Source organism: Cutaneotrichosporon oleaginosum (genome assembly GCF_008065305.1).
Source record: "Cutaneotrichosporon oleaginosum strain ATCC 20508 chromosome Unknown ATCC20508_contig04, whole genome shotgun sequence".
Taxonomy (NCBI): domain Eukaryota; kingdom Fungi; phylum Basidiomycota; class Tremellomycetes; order Trichosporonales; family Trichosporonaceae; genus Cutaneotrichosporon; species Cutaneotrichosporon oleaginosum.
In genome coordinates this window covers 138486-154101 of record NW_027072173.1, presented here as the reverse complement: position 1 = coordinate 154101, position 15616 = coordinate 138486, and the positions used below count along the sequence as shown (strand labels likewise).

Genomic DNA, 15616 nt, shown 5'->3' with positions numbered 1-15616 from the left:
GGCCCTCGCCGCCTCTCCGCCCGACCCTCGTCCATCCCTCATCAACTCATCAGCACCACAACACAAACAATTCCAGCACTCCATCACCAGCATCGAGGTCATCAGCCACCAACCCACATTCCCTCTCACTCCTCACAATGGAGGCCGCTAGAGCAGCGGCGTGGCTCGCCGCGCGCGCCGATCCCACCGCCTCTGCCTCCGCCTCCTCAACCGGCAGCGCAGTAGCCGCGTCGAGCTCCGGCTCCGGATTGAGCGTGGGGTCGAACCCCTCGTTCAAGATCGTCGGCGTGTGTCTCGCTGTTGGCTCTGGGCTGTTCATCGGCGCCTCGTAAGTACAGCTGGCTGGCACCAATCTCACACCAGCTTCGTTATCAAGAAGAAGGGGTTGCTGGCGTCGACCGCCAAGAGCGGAAACGAGGCCGGCGAGGGTCACGCATATCTCAAGAGCAAGATGTGGTGGACAGGCATGATCATGATGGTCATCGGCGAAGTGAGTCGTTGCTGTGCATCGTGCATGCCTCAATGCCGTCGCCGTGGCTGACGACAGATCCTCAACTTTGTGGCGTACGCCTTCACAGTAGCGATTCTCGTCACACCACTCGGTTCCATCTCGGTCGTTGTTGCCGCCGTTCTCTCCCATTTCTTCTTAAAGGAGACACTCACATTCTTTGTAAGCATGCCCGAGGCGGACGCGAGCTCACACACAGGGCTGGATCGGATGTACGCTGTGTATCCTCGGCTCGGTCATCCTCGCACTCAATGCACCGCAGGACCAGAGTGTACGCACAATCAACGAGTTCAAGCATCTATTCATCGCCCCGGGCTTTCTCGTGTGGGCTGGCTTGTGTATCATCGCCTCGCTTGTCCTCGTGTTCTACGCCGCTCCACGCTGGGGCAAGACCAACATGATGCCGTATATCTCGGTGTGCTCGCTCATTGGCGGCATCAGTGTGTCCTGCACCCAAGGTCTCGGTTCCGCCATCATCACCTCGATCCAAGGCGACAACCAGGTCAAGAACTGGTTCTTCTGGTTCCTCTTCGTCTTCGTGGTTGTCACGTTGTTGATCGAGTGAGCGCACACCCACCCAGCACTCCCGAGCTGACCTCAGAATCAACTACCTGAACAAGGCGCTCGAGCTGTTCAACACGTCCATGGTCGTCCCCGTCTACTTCTGCTACTTCACCAGCGCAACGATGGTCACCTCCTTCATCCTGTACAAGGGCCTGAAAGCGCCCGCACTGGATCTCGTGACCATGGTCCTCGCCTTCCTAGTGACGTGCTTGGGCATCACGCTCCTCCAAATGTCCAAGGTGGACCCGAAGGCACTGAGCGGGCTGGACCGGCGGACGACGATGCTGCTCGCAGCCTCGAAGCACGGCACAGAGGCGGAGGAGAAGGGCGACGTGCGCGCGATGGAAGAGCCAGGGATGGACGCGCTGCGCGGCGGCTTCGGCGCCGTGGGGAGCATCATCCGCGCGCGCTCCGTCAGCCGGCGCATGAGCAACGCGTCCACGACGCCGTACGGCGCGGCGCGGCACAACACGGCCGGCCTCGCCCACCTCCCGCGCTACCAGCTGAGCGACAACCCGATGCCGGAGGAAATCGCCATGTCGCCGCAGACGACGGGGCGGGCGAGCACGCTCAAGTTTGGCGCAGAGGACACCGTCCACCAGTACGCGTACACGGAAGGCGGGCAGCGCGGGACGGGCCACAGCGACGCATACCACACGACGCGGCAGAGCAGCGGCGTCGCGAGCTCGGGCTCGGCCCTCTCCCTCCCCCCCCTCCGCGAGGGCGTCTCCCCCACGGAGAAGTATGCCGACCCATACCTCTCCCCGGGGCTGCACCACCAGGCCGAGCGCAAGACGTCCTTCTCCCAGCTCTTCAAGGGCCTCACGGCCAGCAGCCCTACCGAAGAGCATCCGCGCGCCGGCCGCGGCGTCCGCTATCCCCAAATGCGGGGTGAGGACGCCTCGGAGCGCGAGGAGCGCGTCGCCCTCGTCGCTGAGCCCGAGGACATACGCTCCGAGCCGGACGAGTATGGCGAGGCCGACCTCGGGTCGCCGCCGGGGCGGCTCGTCGCGCCGCTCGGCGAGGGCGTCAGCGGGAGTGGGAGTGGGAGTGGAGCATCAGGTCCAAGAAAGCCCATGGGGCCGCGGAAGAGTGGGCAAAACTTGAGCATCGACACGGGGAGGCCGATGGGGCCGCGCTAGTTGTACACGGACGCTTGATGCGCATTCGCGATTCTTGATCAGATGACCTAGACCTATGACCTATGTGAAAGTGTGCATTATGTTACATCTATCCTGCTCGCGCGCTTACCCGCCGCAATCCCTCGTGCATGCGCGCCATCTCGGTCAGCCGCTCCTCGAAGCCCGCCATGAGACCCGCGAGGACGCCGCGCACGTCGGGCGCGCTCCCTGCCGCAATGGAGGCTTCCCACGCGTCAATGCCGCGCTGCGCCGCTTCCTCGGCCTCGGCGCCTTCGCGCAGGCTCGCGACGCCCACGCGCAGCTTGCGCAGCTGCCGGTTCGTCTCTCCCGACGCCGCGCTCGCCTGCACGGCCGTGGCTGATGCCCGCGCGAGCTTGTTCAGCGCCTCTGCGGCGTCGCTCGTCGCGGCCCCCAGCTCGGCCGTCGCGGCCGCCAGGGTTGAGCGGTGCCGGAGAGGCTGCGGTGCAAGGCACGGGGACGCGGGCGCACCGTTCAGAGAGGGGAAGGACGGGGACAGCGGTGATAGCGGCGAGCTCGGCCGCCGCCGGTGTAGAGGGGACTCTGGCGAGTCAGGCCATCGACTAGACAAGGGTGAGTTGTGGTCGAGCGGCGAGAGGGGCGAGCGCTCGTGTTCGTCGTCGGTGTCTACCTCGCGAATTGTTTCGCGATCTCGAAAGTTGAGGGCTGGAGGTCTTCGCCTTGCGCGCGGAGACTGGTCGCGGTGAATAAGCGCGTCGACGAACGCGAGGTCGTCCTCCATTACAATAAGCTGCATCGAGTCGAGGTCGCGCACGAGCGCGACCGCCTCCCGCGTCTGCTCGTCGCGCACACGCTCCGCGGCGCCCATGCGCGCCACATGACCCGCGAGGCGCTCCTCAAGCGGTACACGGTCGCGTTCTCGGTCGCGAGACACTGCAGAGGTGTCGCGTGAGGGCGATCCGGGTCCGTCCATCGCTTGCAACAGCGCGAGCATGCGCTGTCCCGCCGCCTGGGTCGCGCGGAGGGGCGCGAGATCAACCTCGTTGTCGCTCTCTTCTTCCATTTCCAGTCGCCGGGACACGCGTATGCTCATGCTCCCTGCTGGTGTGCGCGGTCCTCGCCCGCGCGTTGGGCGGCGCGGCGTACGCGAGAGAGAGCCATACTTGTCGACAGGATCGGGTCCCAGCGTGTCCTCGAGAGGATGCCCAAGCCCGTTCTCGAGCCCGAGCGGTAAGTCGTGGGCGCGCTCGTGTTCCAATTCCGCTTCGTAATCTGGCAGGGCCAGGTCATCGACCAGTTCATCTGCTAGAGTGCCGCCTGGAGTCAGCGCCTGCGTGGACTATATGCGGGCTGCAGCGTGTGACTTTGCACCCATACACCTGCCACGACTCACCCCCACCCATATCTCCAAACTCGTCGGCGAGACTCAGGCCTGGCCCCGAGGGCGACATGGGAAACCCCGAGTCGAGGTCTAGTTCGTCCGCGAGCGACGAGAAGGCCATTATGCTGGGTGTGTCGGAGGACAAGGGACTAGGGCGGGTCAAGGGGAAGGAGGAGGTGAGGAGGGGGAGTGCGCTATCCCGCGAGGAGACACTAGATGTGAAGCGAGGCGGAGGAAAGTGGACAGTGCAGATGTGGAGAGTGATGGATACGCGGATCGTGGAAGTCTGGCTGTGCGCTGTGCGTAGTCGTGACTGGGCCGTGCTCGTGTTCCGGCAATCGTCACCTCTGCACGGCGCGTCGGCGCCTTATCACACTCTGAGGACAAGAAGTGAGGTGAAGCGACGGGCGGGGAGTAAGGTGCGATGCGGCCGCGAAAGGTGAGACAGGCGAACACGAAGGGGCAGAGAGGCGGAAGTGACGCCGTGACGTATCTCCCGTCCGCGGATCTGGAGTCGGCGGTGTCGTGCAGCAGTTGGTCGACTATTCCGAGTCCGAGTGCGCGACGGGTCGAAGGGGAGGAGGAGCGAGGAGTGGGGTACAGTAGAGTAAGTGAAGAGTAAGACCGACGAGTGAAGAGGGCCAGGACGGCTGTGATGGGCGCACGGGCCCAGTGGCGAGGGTATGATCCGGGGAGTGCGTCCTCGTCGGCCTCCGCTGGCTCTTGCGGACAATGTCGGTCGTCGAAACGACGTGAGTGAATGAGAAGAACAAGATGGACGAGAGAAAGACGATGGGATCGAGGAGAACAAGAGATGGCAATGGCGAACCTCGACGTCGTGACTTTGGAACGGGTGGTGGCCAGGGTCAGGGAATGGAGGGACGCGACACGACACGTAAAACGTCAGGCACCCGACAATGGCAGCAAGATGGGGCATGTGGTGCAGCAGTCGAGCTTCCATTGCTGTGGAACAAGAGATGCTGCGGGTGGCCGAGACTCGACGGCGAGTGTTGGCGCAGTAATTTCAGCTCAGAATAGAACAACTTGGAGAAGCTCAAGTTGGTGCGTGGCTCCCCACCAGCTCTGGCAGGCCACAGTGCCGTATACCCCCACCGCACTCGACACGGGGCACTATCACATAACGTTTTACTAAACGGACAATATGTTATCTTACTCGGCAAAGTCCTCCGCGTACTCCTCAGCCACCTGGGGTTAGCGCGCGCGCGCTGCTCCGCCCCAGCACCCAACGCCACAGTCGTTTCCCAGATCCATGCTCCGGCCCCGTTGCGAACGATCGAGCGGCCACGTGAGGTGTGCAGGCAGGCGGGAGGCGCGCAGGGCCCACCGCTCTCAGCCACCAAGAACACAAGCGCAAGCGAGCGCACTGCCCGTCCGAGTACACTCACTCGCAGTGCGCTCCAGAACACTCACGACCACAGGCCCATCACACCATGCTCGTGCTCGCTCCCCGGCCCTTTCCCCATGCTCGCGCTCACGCCTTGCGGCACACCATACACCGGACGCTACCCCAACCACAATCGACAAAACGGCGCTCTATGCACGCATCTTGGCGCCCTTAAGCCGCGCTGGCACTTACCGCCTCGGCCTCGTCGTCATACTCGTCGTCGAGCTGCGCCGACTCGTCTGTGGGTGAGCACGGCCTGCGGGGAGGAAGACCAGTCGGAGCACTTGCTCAGACGGCTGCGCGCCTGAAAGCAACTTACACTGGTCGTACTCGTCGACGAGATCGGACAGGTTGGACTGGGGTGAGCACAATTCTAATGAGAATTCGATGCCGCTAATGCGGATCTCGTTGATGGATATCGGTGACCCAGGCACGATAGTGCCTGACACCCGCAACAATTTGCCGAAAACCTGCGCGTTTTCGCAGACGACAACAACTAACCTCTGCCTCGGTGAACTCCATCTCGTCCATGCCCTCGCCCGTGTACCAGTGTGTGTATGCGCGGCGCTTGCTGGAAAAAGTTAGTATTATTCAACGCAACGAGCGTTGACCCTCTGACTACTCACAAGAGCTGGCGGAACTGGACGTGGGAACGCTTAAAGACCTCCGAGATGGCGGTGGTGTTGGCAACGAGGGTGGCGGAAGCGACCTGGCCGATGGGAGGAACAGTGCAGAGAGTAGTAAGAGCACCGTTGGGAATCCAGGGGACAAAGTACTCCGAGTTCTTGGACTGGTACTCGTACACCGAGTTTTCGATGTCTCGCATCGAGAGCTTGCCGCGGTAGGCGACCGAGACGGTGAGGTACTTGCCCATGGCGGGGTCGATGGCAGCAAGGAGCGAGCGGCGCTGGAAGAGGGCGTTGGTGAGCTCGGGCACGTTGGAAGCGGTGTAGGCGCGGTTCGAGGTGGCAACGAGAGGGGCGTAGCCGGCGGCGAAGAAGTGGAGACGCGGGAAGGGGACCATGTTGACTGCGAGCTTGCGCAGGTCCGAGTTGAGGACACCGGGGAAGCGGAGCGTGGCTGAAGATTAGGGTGTGTCGACGCTGTCAACTCACAGGTGAAGCCAGTCATGACCTTGGCGATAAGCTGGTTGAGGTCCTTGTACTCGGGAGCCTTCTGCTTGAGGTCGTTGACGCAGATCTGGTAGAGAGCCTCGTTGTCAATGCAGCAAGTGATGTCAGAGTTCTCGACGAGGATGTGGGTGGACAGGATGGCGTTGTATGGCTCGACGACGGTCTCGGATACCTTGGGGGAGGGGAATACGGAGAACGTGCAGAGCATGCGGTCGGGGTACTCCTCGCGGATCTTGCTCAGAAGGAGTGTGCCGAGACCAGAGCCGGTACCACCGCCGAGCGAGTGAAGGAGCTGGAAGCCCTGGAACGAGTCGGAGCTCTCGACCTGCTGGCGGAGGACGTCAAGAATGGGGTCGACGAGCTCGGCGCCTGTAAATTAGTCAGTCGAATTTCACCGTGTCAGACAACGCACCCTCAGTGTAGTATCCCTTGGCCCAGTTGTTGCCGGCACCGCTCTGGCCGTGGACAAAGGTGTCGGGGCGGAAGAGCGTGGCGAGGGGGCCCGAGCGGACGAGGTCGACGACACCAGGCTCGAGGTCGACCTGGACCGAGCGGGGAACGTACTTTTGGTTCGAGGCCTCGTTGAAGTAGACGGAGACTGGGTATGTCAGCAGGATTGTCGGCGGAGGAGGAGGAGGAGGAAGAGGAAGAGGGGCGGTTAACTCACCCTTGTCGAGCTGCTGGTCATCGTTGCCGACATACTTGCCGTTGCCTGTGCGTCAGAACTGCGATGGATGGCGCGGGCGCGCGCGCGGGCCGCCAGAGACGGTGTGGCGGGCGCGGGGCTGGGTGCTCGGCGGCTCTGCGCGATACGTACGGTCAAGGCCATGCTCCTGGGATGGTTAGCGTGAGTGTAGCAAAGTAGCGCACCTGGAGGATGTTCTCCCAGAAGGCGGTACCGATCTGGTTGCCGGCTGGACGTCAGTTTATGGACAGTGTAAGTTGTGCGGAGGCGCAGCGCGTGTCGGTTGAACGAGCAAGCGATGGCGCAGCGTCAAGTCTCACCCTGTCCGACTGTAAAGTGTCAGCGTGTGTCAATGCAGCGGGAGCGATGGAGAGTGGTGGGGGGAGGATGTGAATGCTCACCCGAGACGCTGATAATCTCCCTTCCCATGATTAGATCAAGTTAACGAGTAGTGGTGGTGGAGATGATGATGGGGAGGAGTGGTGGAGAAGAGAGTTGTTGACTGGGTGGATGGCGCTAGAGGGAGAGTCAGGTCCAGGGGCATCCAACCCAAGGTCCAAGCTCGTGAGGTCTGTGCTTGCTGCTCCTGGTCCTCCTGGTGCTGCTCGCGGCCCTGAACTCTGCGCGCGCGCGCGTGGGGAGACAAGGCACCGTACAACCACAGGGACGCGTGACTGCACGCCTGTCGAGGTGCGGCATTTATCAGTACCCAAAATGCCACGCGACAAGTTGAGGCATGCCTATTTTGTTGGCCAATAGGTCTGCAGAGACCCCACGTGTCAGTCGCGCCGATACCACGTGATGTGCACACGTGTTTGATGGCCGTGAAACTTTGGCCAGAATGAGGGCGGTAACCCACGGCAGGCACTGATTTACTGTTTTGCCAAGCAATATTAGAGGCCGCCCCACTTGTTCGGATACGCCTGTTATCTCGCTCCCGCGCTCTCTCGACAGTCGTCTGGGCAATATGAAGATGCATCCTCCAAAGCCTTGCACGCAGGCTAGGTCTCGAGCCCTCTTCCCAAACCCCGTGGCACCCAACATGCTTGTCGAGTGATTTTTACCCCCACTACTGATATCAAGGTTGAGAGGGATACGTACCCCTTGGGACCTGGGCAAGTGGGCCGCCTCCTGTACCCTGCCGCAGTCATTTGGCCCTGTCGGCAACGGTCCAGCTCTCACCGGCATCACCGGTCTCTCACCGATCCTCCTCCTCCCTCACAACCTCGCTAGCATGCATCTCCATCTCACTCTCACTCTCCCTCTCACCCCACTCACGTCCCAAGCTTACCATGCGCACCATTTTCGCGGCAGCCGCACTCGCGGCCACCGCCCACGCCGTCCACCTGACGCCCGAGCAGCTCAACACGGTGTGGGACCACGCCGTGCGCCTCTCCAACTTCTCGTGCGTCCGCACCTCTTACCCGCTGATGCCAGATGGGAGAACGGGACGATCGGCCAGACTCTCCTCGAGTGGAAGTATCCCCAGCTGAGCGTGTTTGCGGCCACAGCCCCGCTCCCGCTGCCCGACCTCACGCCGGACCAAGTGCCCGACATTGTGCGCCTGGCATCGGACACGCTCGCGAACCGCCCGCGCAACTTTTCCAACCCCGCCCTCCCCGCGGCGTCCTCGAGCGGCGAGGCGCCGCAACGGCGCCAAGAGACACCGACCTCGGTCCCCGCGCCGGCGGGTACGGGCACGGCACCGGCCGCGACATCGAGCGCCGCCCTCAACGTCCCGCTCGCGGCCAACCCGCAGCTGCCGCGCGGCCAGCCGCTGCTCGAGGACGGCGCGGCGGGCGACCCGCCGTCGGTCGGCGTCGCGGTCCTCGTGGCTGACAAAGCCATGGGCGGCGCACAAGTCAACGGCGTGTCCTTTATGCAGGCGGCGCAAAGCCAGCTCGACTACCTCCTCTACGGCGTGCCGCGGGTGAGTAGCTCTTGTGATGCGATGCGTCTGTGCGTGGCGCGCGTGCGCGCATGCGTTGGCTGTGGTTGTGGCTGCCGTCAGCCAGCAGCCAGCTTGTTTGCGTGCCAAGGGTCACACGCGGCAGCCAAGTGGCGCCAAGCACGCCGCCCCTGACATCGCCGATTTCCATCACCTCCACTCCTAACGCCAGAACGCGGACGGCGCGATCTCGCACCGCGCGGCCTCGGCCCAGCTGTGGGCGGACAACGTGTACATGGTCCCGCCGTTCATGGCGTACTTTGGCGCGGTGACGAACAACCAGACGCTCGTGCAGGCCGCATTCGACCAGATCGCGGCGTACCGCAAAGGCCTGCAGGACGGGGAGACCAAGCTGTGGCGGCACATGAGCGAGGGCCCCGAGGCCGAGGACCCGAATCTGTGGGCGACGGGCAACGCGTGGGCTGCCGCGGGCATTATGCGGGTCCTCGCGACCATTAAGCGGTCGCAGTTTGCCGGGGCGATGGGCGACCAGATGACGCAGCTCCAGGTGTGGGCGGCGGAGATTATGACGGCGAGTAAGAAGTATATGGTGAGTGCTACGAGCGCCGCTACGAGCGCCGCCGCGAGCGCCGCAGGCGCGAGTGCAGCGGCGCGAGTGGAGGCAAGTTTGCGCGCAGTTTGCACGCCAAGTCGGGCACAGTGCACACCAGCGGGGCATAGCTTGCTTACCCACTGGTGCACGGTCGCACTGCCACCCACCCCCTGCGACACAGTGCCTGTCTTGGCGCGTGACTACCCAGCGGCGTCAACTCACACACAGACCCACGACGGCCTTCTCCGCAACTACATCAACAACGGGACAGACTTTGTCGACGCGGCCGCGACGGCGCTGATGGCGTCGGCGGGGTTCCGGATGTCGACGCTGAACCTGACGAACGACCACGTGGACATGGCCGTGTCGATGCTCGCGGGCGCGAGCCGGAACGTGAACGCGACCGGCTTCCTCGTGAATGTCACGGACCCGTACTCGTTCCACAAGCCCGGCACGTACTCGCCCGAAGGCAATGCGTTCGTCGTGCTCGGGTACGCAGCGTACAACGACTGGGAGAGGATGGGGAAGCCGGGCAACACGCGCGGCAAGGATCCGCTGGCTGGCGGGGCGGGGCGGGTCGGCGTCAGTGCGGTGGTGGGCGCGGGCGCGGCCGCGGCCGCAGCGCTCGCCGCGCTCGTGGTGTGAGGCAAGCAGTAGACGGACACTAGAATGCATGCGTATTGTCAAAGCGGAGCATGCCGATAGCGGATCGGCAGATCGCGAGATTGCCGCACCTCGGTTGCTAAAACACCCACACCGGCGCCTCCTCCGTCTCCACGTCGTCCGTCTCGCCCGCGTCCAGCACGCCGTGCGGGATCTCACGCGCGTCCTCGTCGTCGAGCGCGCGCAGCATCGCGGCGACCCACCGCTCCCACCGCTCCGCGAGTGGGTCCGCGTCGCGTATGTGCTTGACGGGGGCGAGGCTCGCGTCGTCGAGCGGGCCCGCGATGCGCAGCTCGGCGTAGTTGGCCGCGCGCGCGCGCCGGGCAAAGTACGCCGGCGCGCCGGGGAGGAGGAGCGCGAGCCGCCGCAGCCGCGGCTTGTAGTTGTATGCTTTGTGCAGGTGCATCCCGTTCAGGAGGGTCGAGAAGGCGAGGGCGTCGAGGTATTCGGTGTACTGTTGTGTGCGGGGGGTGGGGGGGTGGAATATGTCCAGCGAGGGGGGGTGGGGGAGGGGAGGGGGAGGTGGTGGAGGGGAGGGGAGGGGGGGAGGGGGCGCGCTGGCGATGGAGGCGACGGAGGCGCCAGAGCGCGCGGAGAACACGCACCGCGGCCGCGAAGAGGAGGTGCGATATCCCGTAGATTGTCGGCTGCGCCGCGCGCGCAGCTTGGAGCCACATGTCTAGTGCGTATTGTCCTAGGCCGCGAAAGTCGGTGATCGGCACCGGACCGGGCTTGGGGCGGAAGGGGCGGTGCTTCGGCCACACTTTTAGCGTCGGCGCAGCCCACGCGGGGACGACGAAGAGGTTGCCCGCCCACAGCTGGGCAGGGGGGAGGAGGAGGAGGCGCGCGGCGATGTAGATGAGTACGAGGAGGACGGTACATAGCCGCGCGAGGCGGTCGGCCGTGGCCGCTGCGTTACGGAGGACACAGCGGACGCGGGGCGGGCTGGTGGGGTGTGCCGCGATGTGGGCGGTTGCGAAGAGTGCGTCGAGAAAGAGCTGGCCTGCGGAGGCGAGGAGGTAGGTCGTGGCGCAGAGGAGGGCAGGGGCGCGTGTGTAGGTCTCGGGCTCGTCGTGGAGGACGTCGAAGAACTGGGCGGCGGGTGGCGCGTCCGCATTGGTTTCGGGAGGTGGGGTGCGCGTGGGCCGCGAGGTGAAGCGGCGCTTGACGCGAGCCCAGAGGGAGGCGCGGCGGGTCGGCCCGGCGTGGCTGGAGGGTGAAGCTAGTGGCGAAGGAGCTTGGCTGGAGGGGGAAGCCAAGGGCGGGGAAGTTTTTTGAGTTGAGGTGGGAGAGGCGAATGGGATGATGCGGGTGCGGGCGCGCCGAGTGGGTGGGATGGACTCTGAGCGTGAAGTTGACGCTGAGAGGGGGGCGGGGGAACAAAGCGGCGAGATCGGCGGCGTAGACGGGGCCGAGGAGACGGCTGAGGTGCTGGAAAATTGACGAAGAAGGGTATGCCGCCCAGCGTCGCCTTTACGCGTCTTGATCGAGAGCTTCAACACCATTTTGGTGGAAAGGGGAGGGTTGGTGAGCTGGATGGGGGGATGGCGGATGGCGGATGGCAGTTGATGGCCACTGATATATGCTGCCATGCGACCAGCCATCCATCCATCCATTCATGCCGCATCCATTCATGCTGCATCCTGCCCCGCGCTGCATGCTGCATCCTACGCCGAACGCATTTATCCCCTCGCACTGAATTGTAGCGTGCGAGAAAATCTGGTGAGACAACCATGAATCCGACAAACAATCCATCGACGCACGGCGCATTGACAACAATGAATTGAAACAGAATTACAAACAGCGGCAAGACGCGGCCGTGCCACAAGTCTGTCCGGATGCATACTTCCGATATCCGTCACGTGGTTGGCGGGTCGGGGTCGGGCGGGCGGCGGGAGGCAGGGTGGCTGGCCAGGCAGGGTGGGGGGTAAGGCCATGGCCATGGCGTCGGAGTGAGTGCACGCAGCAAATGGCGCGCGTGCGCTAAAGGATCAATTGAGTGATGCAGGTGATACTAATTGTGCATGCTTGGCATTGGATGTCGCCAGCCTTAGGGCCTCGCGGCGCGCCAGCACCCTGGCCTGCACAGAGTCGAGTGGAAGCATGTCAGCGTCCGCTCTGCCATCGGCCCAGGTTGCAGTTGCCAGCACCAGACGCCAGCGGCCGCCCACTCGCCGCCAGCCGCCAAGTGCAGTGCCAAGCGAGATCTCGCAGCTGAGACATGGGCGCTAATCTGGTCGTTGGCGGCCCGATGCCGAGCCATGCAGCTAGGCCATAGCCCGCTGCACGGCTGCGGCTTGCGGCCTGCGGCTTACGGCCTGCGGCTGGCAGCTGGCGGCATGGCACACGACGTCCTCGTCGCGCTCGTCGCCTGACCTCGATTGATTTTCCGTCCAGCGAATAGGCCAAATTTTTGGTTACGTCATCGAATATACCCAAGCGATCACCAAACATGTGCCCCCTCACTGCACCTGACGTGATCCGCAGGCCACAGGGGCACACCCCGTCCTAGTACATCTCATGCATGGTCGTACAGTACAGACACACAGCGATTATGGCCTCGCCAGATACAGGCTGCACAGAGGCGGTGCGGTGGGGCCCAATGCGTGGCGCCGGGCGTCGGTGCGTCCGTGCGGGGCGAACAATGGGCATGTGGGTGAGGCTTTGGGGCTTATGGGCTTATGCCGTCTTGTAGTCGCGCATGTGCGACGGCGGCTGCGTGTCGCGGCGCGCACGCTCGCGGCCCCCGCCTTCCGGCCCCGCACTCGATGTGCGCGGCGCGGCGCTGTTGCCGCGCGTGCTGCGCCCGTTCGTGCGCTCCGTCGCGCTGACGGCGCGCCGCATGGCCGCTGACGTGGGCTCGACGGGGGACAGGCTCGCGCGGGTTCTCGCGCGCGGGCTCCGGCGCGGCGCGGCGGACTGGGCTCCATTCTCGGGAAGCGAGGATGCCGAGCCCGTCGGCGAGACCGACGAGATGGCAAGGCGTGAGCGCTTGCGCGGCACATAGTCGTTCATGGGCGGGGACGTGTGCTCGTCCGCAGCAGTCACTGTGCGCAGCGGCGAGTGGGTACTGACCGCGGCAGTTCCAGGAGTAGTAGTAGTAGTACCGAGACCAGTGCTGCGAGTGCGCTTGAGCGAGCGACTCACAGGGCCAGCAGCGTCAGCGGCGGAGGCAGCTTCAGCTTCGACTTGAACAACCACGGCTTCTGCGGAAGCCGCAAAACCGGCCATGTGTCTGGCTTCTCGGCTGGAAGCAGACTCGACAGAGAGAGCGCGCTCACGCGCCACCGCACGCTGGATGGGTGGAATCATGGTAGCAGGGGTGGCCGAGGCAGAGGCCGAAGCCGAGGGCATACGAGAGTTGCGGCTGGAGCGGTGGGCCCTGCGGCGGCGAGCCAGGGCAGCGGCTGCACGGGCTGCAGCAGCATTTTCCTTCTTCTGGCGAGCCTTTTCCTCCTCTGCACGCTCGGCGCGAGCGAGCTCCTGGGGCGAGGGCACGGAACTACGACTGTTGGAGAGGTCGATGGTAGGCGAGTAGGGGTGGGGGTTGGTGGTGGAGCCGGTAGGAACTGGGGAAAGGGCGGGAGTGTGCTGATGCGAGTTACGCTTGCCGGGCTTGAGAGGGGGGCTGACGACGTGGACACGAGAGAGACAGCGATCGACGATGGAGGCGTTCTGAGCGACCATGGTGGAAGAGAGTAGTTCCTCTGTGGGCATGGGCATGGGGACGAGCTTGCGCTTCTGGTTTGCTGAGATGGGGGTTTGGGTATTGGCAGGCTTTGGCTTGGGAGAGGAGGGGAGACGAGGGGCGAGGGTGACGGTATTGTGGGGCGTGGTGGTGGTAGTAGTAGTAGTAGTAGTAGTGGTGTTGGTGTTGTTGGTGGCCATGGACGGAAGGTGGAACTTTGAGGCGGAGGCAGCGTCCATGGGGCGGAGAGCGATGGTGACGGAGGTGGGAGGCATTGTGGGCCGTGGAGCTGCTGAGCAGCGGGGGGGGGGGGGGGAGTTGAGGCTAGAGGGAGGAGGATGTGGTAGAGTGAGTGAAGAGGAGGAGGAGGATGTTACGGGAGAGGAGAGGAGAGGGGGGGGGGGGGGAGAGGAGTGGAGTGGAGTGGGGAGATGGGAGGTGGTGGTTGTGGTGGGAGGTGGTGGTGGTGATGGCTAGGTGTAGTGATGGTGATGATGATATCGAGGAGAGAGCTCTGTGAGTTGTGGAGTGAGAGTCAGAGGGAGGAGGAGGAGGACGACTACGACGAGGGTGATAGTGTGAAGAGAGAAAGAGATGATGAGCTCGATGAGAGAGAGAGAGCGAGAGAGAGGGAGAGTGGTGTGGGGTGGTGCATTCAATCAAGACCATGGACCGGGGGGGGGGGGCGGTGTTGGGGAGGAAGCGGCGCCGGGCCAAGGGGAGTGAGGGCATGTCCCTGAATCATTTCGACCGCCGTTGTGCCTGAGCCACCCAAAATCCCATCTCCTCTCAACGGAATCAAATTTCTACTGTACTCTTCATCCACTGCCTATCAGTTCAGGGTCACATCTCGGACTGTGGCCCCGGTTACTCGATCTCTTTATCCGCTCTCCCTCTCTCTCTCTCTCTCTCTCTGGGGCGCTCGAGCACTCTTCTACTCTGCCCATCCATAATCTCGCAACCAACTCTCATCTTTGAGTCTCTCCGGGAAGAGGGCTGGAAGAGGGGGAGAGAAGAGGAGGAGGTGCAGTGTGGAAAGAGTGGGCAGGAGGGAGATTCAATCCCAAGCCACCACCATGGCTATCCAACGCCTCCATGCCTCATGCACAGATGCCGCCAACTCATCTCATCCCCTCTCACACGACTCTTGCCTTCGGGGGGTACTGTAGCTTGCATCACGCAGAGGTAGATTGTATGCTTGAGCACTCGTAGTCCCCATAGCAAGCTAATGCCGACTGATAACGAGATGCGGAGATGCGGAGAATCCAAGCATGCAGCGGATATGCCAAAGTGGCCATGGTGGACGGCCGAGACATTCGACTGTCCGACTTGATCCCACCATGTCCGTCGCTAGCAGCGAGCAAGTGCATCCTCAGTGACGCACGCAGCAGTTGTCGCCGAGGAGCAAGGTAACTACTGCAGGTTGAAGAAGCGGCGTGCAAAGATTACTCGATCGAGCGCCACCCGACATATAACTAACTGACTGCTGCACTGTTGATGTGACTACACTACTACTGTAGTCTTTACATGGATGCATGACTGTGCACTGAGCAATGTCGTCGGTCGACTCGAGCAAACTGCGCGGTCGGAACAGTGTCTTTGGTCGACGACACTTGCCATTCCCCCGCAGGCCCGCAGCTCGCAGGGCCCGCATCTCTTCTCATCTCTTCTCATCTCTTCTCATCTCTTCTCATCTCTACTACTCTTCTCATCCCCTCTTCAACGTCCTCCAACACCATAACACCTTGGCACAACCCCACCCTCATCTTCATCTCTCTCTCTCTTCCTCCCTCTCTCTCTCTCTCTCTCTCTCTCGCACACCCGCACTGCCCTCCCCCTCTACCCAACTCACACTCCCCCCGCCCCCATCACACACCCCCCCCCCCCCCCCCCCCCCCCCCCCCCCCCCCCCCCCCCCACCTCTTACTCGCTACATCACTCTGCTCACTCGCTGCATTGCACTGGCT

The 15616-nt window shown here is 63.3% G+C and overlaps 6 protein-coding genes across 6 annotated transcripts; 2 read left to right on the top strand and 4 right to left on the bottom strand.

The window, feature by feature from the left end:
• Positions 1 to 137: 137 nt before the first annotated feature.
• COLE_04512 (uncharacterized protein) lies at positions 138 to 2214 on the top strand (the record flags this gene model as incomplete). Its single annotated transcript, XM_018424475.2, has 5 exons — positions 138 to 328; positions 364 to 490; positions 548 to 670; positions 708 to 1069; positions 1110 to 2214. 5 exons carry the CDS (start codon positions 138 to 140, stop codon positions 2212 to 2214), a joined length of 1908 nt encoding a protein of 635 aa, XP_018275430.1.
• Positions 2215 to 2302: 88 nt separating this feature from the next.
• Positions 2303 to 3695, bottom strand: COLE_04511 (uncharacterized protein; the record flags this gene model as incomplete). Its single annotated transcript, XM_018419276.2, has 2 exons — positions 2303 to 3510; positions 3587 to 3695. The coding sequence occupies 2 exons, from the start codon at positions 3693 to 3695 to the stop codon at positions 2303 to 2305; spliced, it is 1317 nt and encodes a 438-aa protein (XP_018275429.1).
• Positions 3696 to 5150: 1455 nt separating this feature from the next.
• COLE_04510 (uncharacterized protein) lies at positions 5151 to 6320 on the bottom strand (the record flags this gene model as incomplete). The annotated part of the gene is made up of 5 exons (XM_018424474.2): positions 5151 to 5218; positions 5299 to 5335; positions 5481 to 5550; positions 5606 to 6059; positions 6095 to 6320. The coding sequence occupies 5 exons, from the start codon at positions 6318 to 6320 to the stop codon at positions 5151 to 5153; spliced, it is 855 nt and encodes a 284-aa protein (XP_018275428.2).
• Positions 6321 to 8089: 1769 nt separating this feature from the next.
• On the top strand, positions 8090 to 9943 carry COLE_04509 (uncharacterized protein; the record flags this gene model as incomplete). Its single annotated transcript, XM_018421580.2, has 5 exons — positions 8090 to 8202; positions 8235 to 8472; positions 8572 to 8727; positions 8918 to 9295; positions 9527 to 9943. The coding sequence occupies 5 exons, from the start codon at positions 8090 to 8092 to the stop codon at positions 9941 to 9943; spliced, it is 1302 nt and encodes a 433-aa protein (XP_018275427.1).
• A 173-nt stretch (positions 9944 to 10116) lies between these two features.
• Positions 10117 to 11466, bottom strand: COLE_04508 (uncharacterized protein; the record flags this gene model as incomplete). The annotated part of the gene is made up of 1 exon (XM_018425676.2): positions 10117 to 11466. The coding sequence occupies one exon, from the start codon at positions 11464 to 11466 to the stop codon at positions 10117 to 10119; it is 1350 nt and encodes a 449-aa protein (XP_018274768.2).
• A 1174-nt stretch (positions 11467 to 12640) lies between these two features.
• Positions 12641 to 13924, bottom strand: COLE_04507 (uncharacterized protein; the record flags this gene model as incomplete). Its single annotated transcript, XM_018425675.1, has 1 exon — positions 12641 to 13924. The coding sequence occupies one exon, from the start codon at positions 13922 to 13924 to the stop codon at positions 12641 to 12643; it is 1284 nt and encodes a 427-aa protein (XP_018274767.1).
• Between the last annotated feature and the right edge of the window lie 1692 nt (positions 13925 to 15616).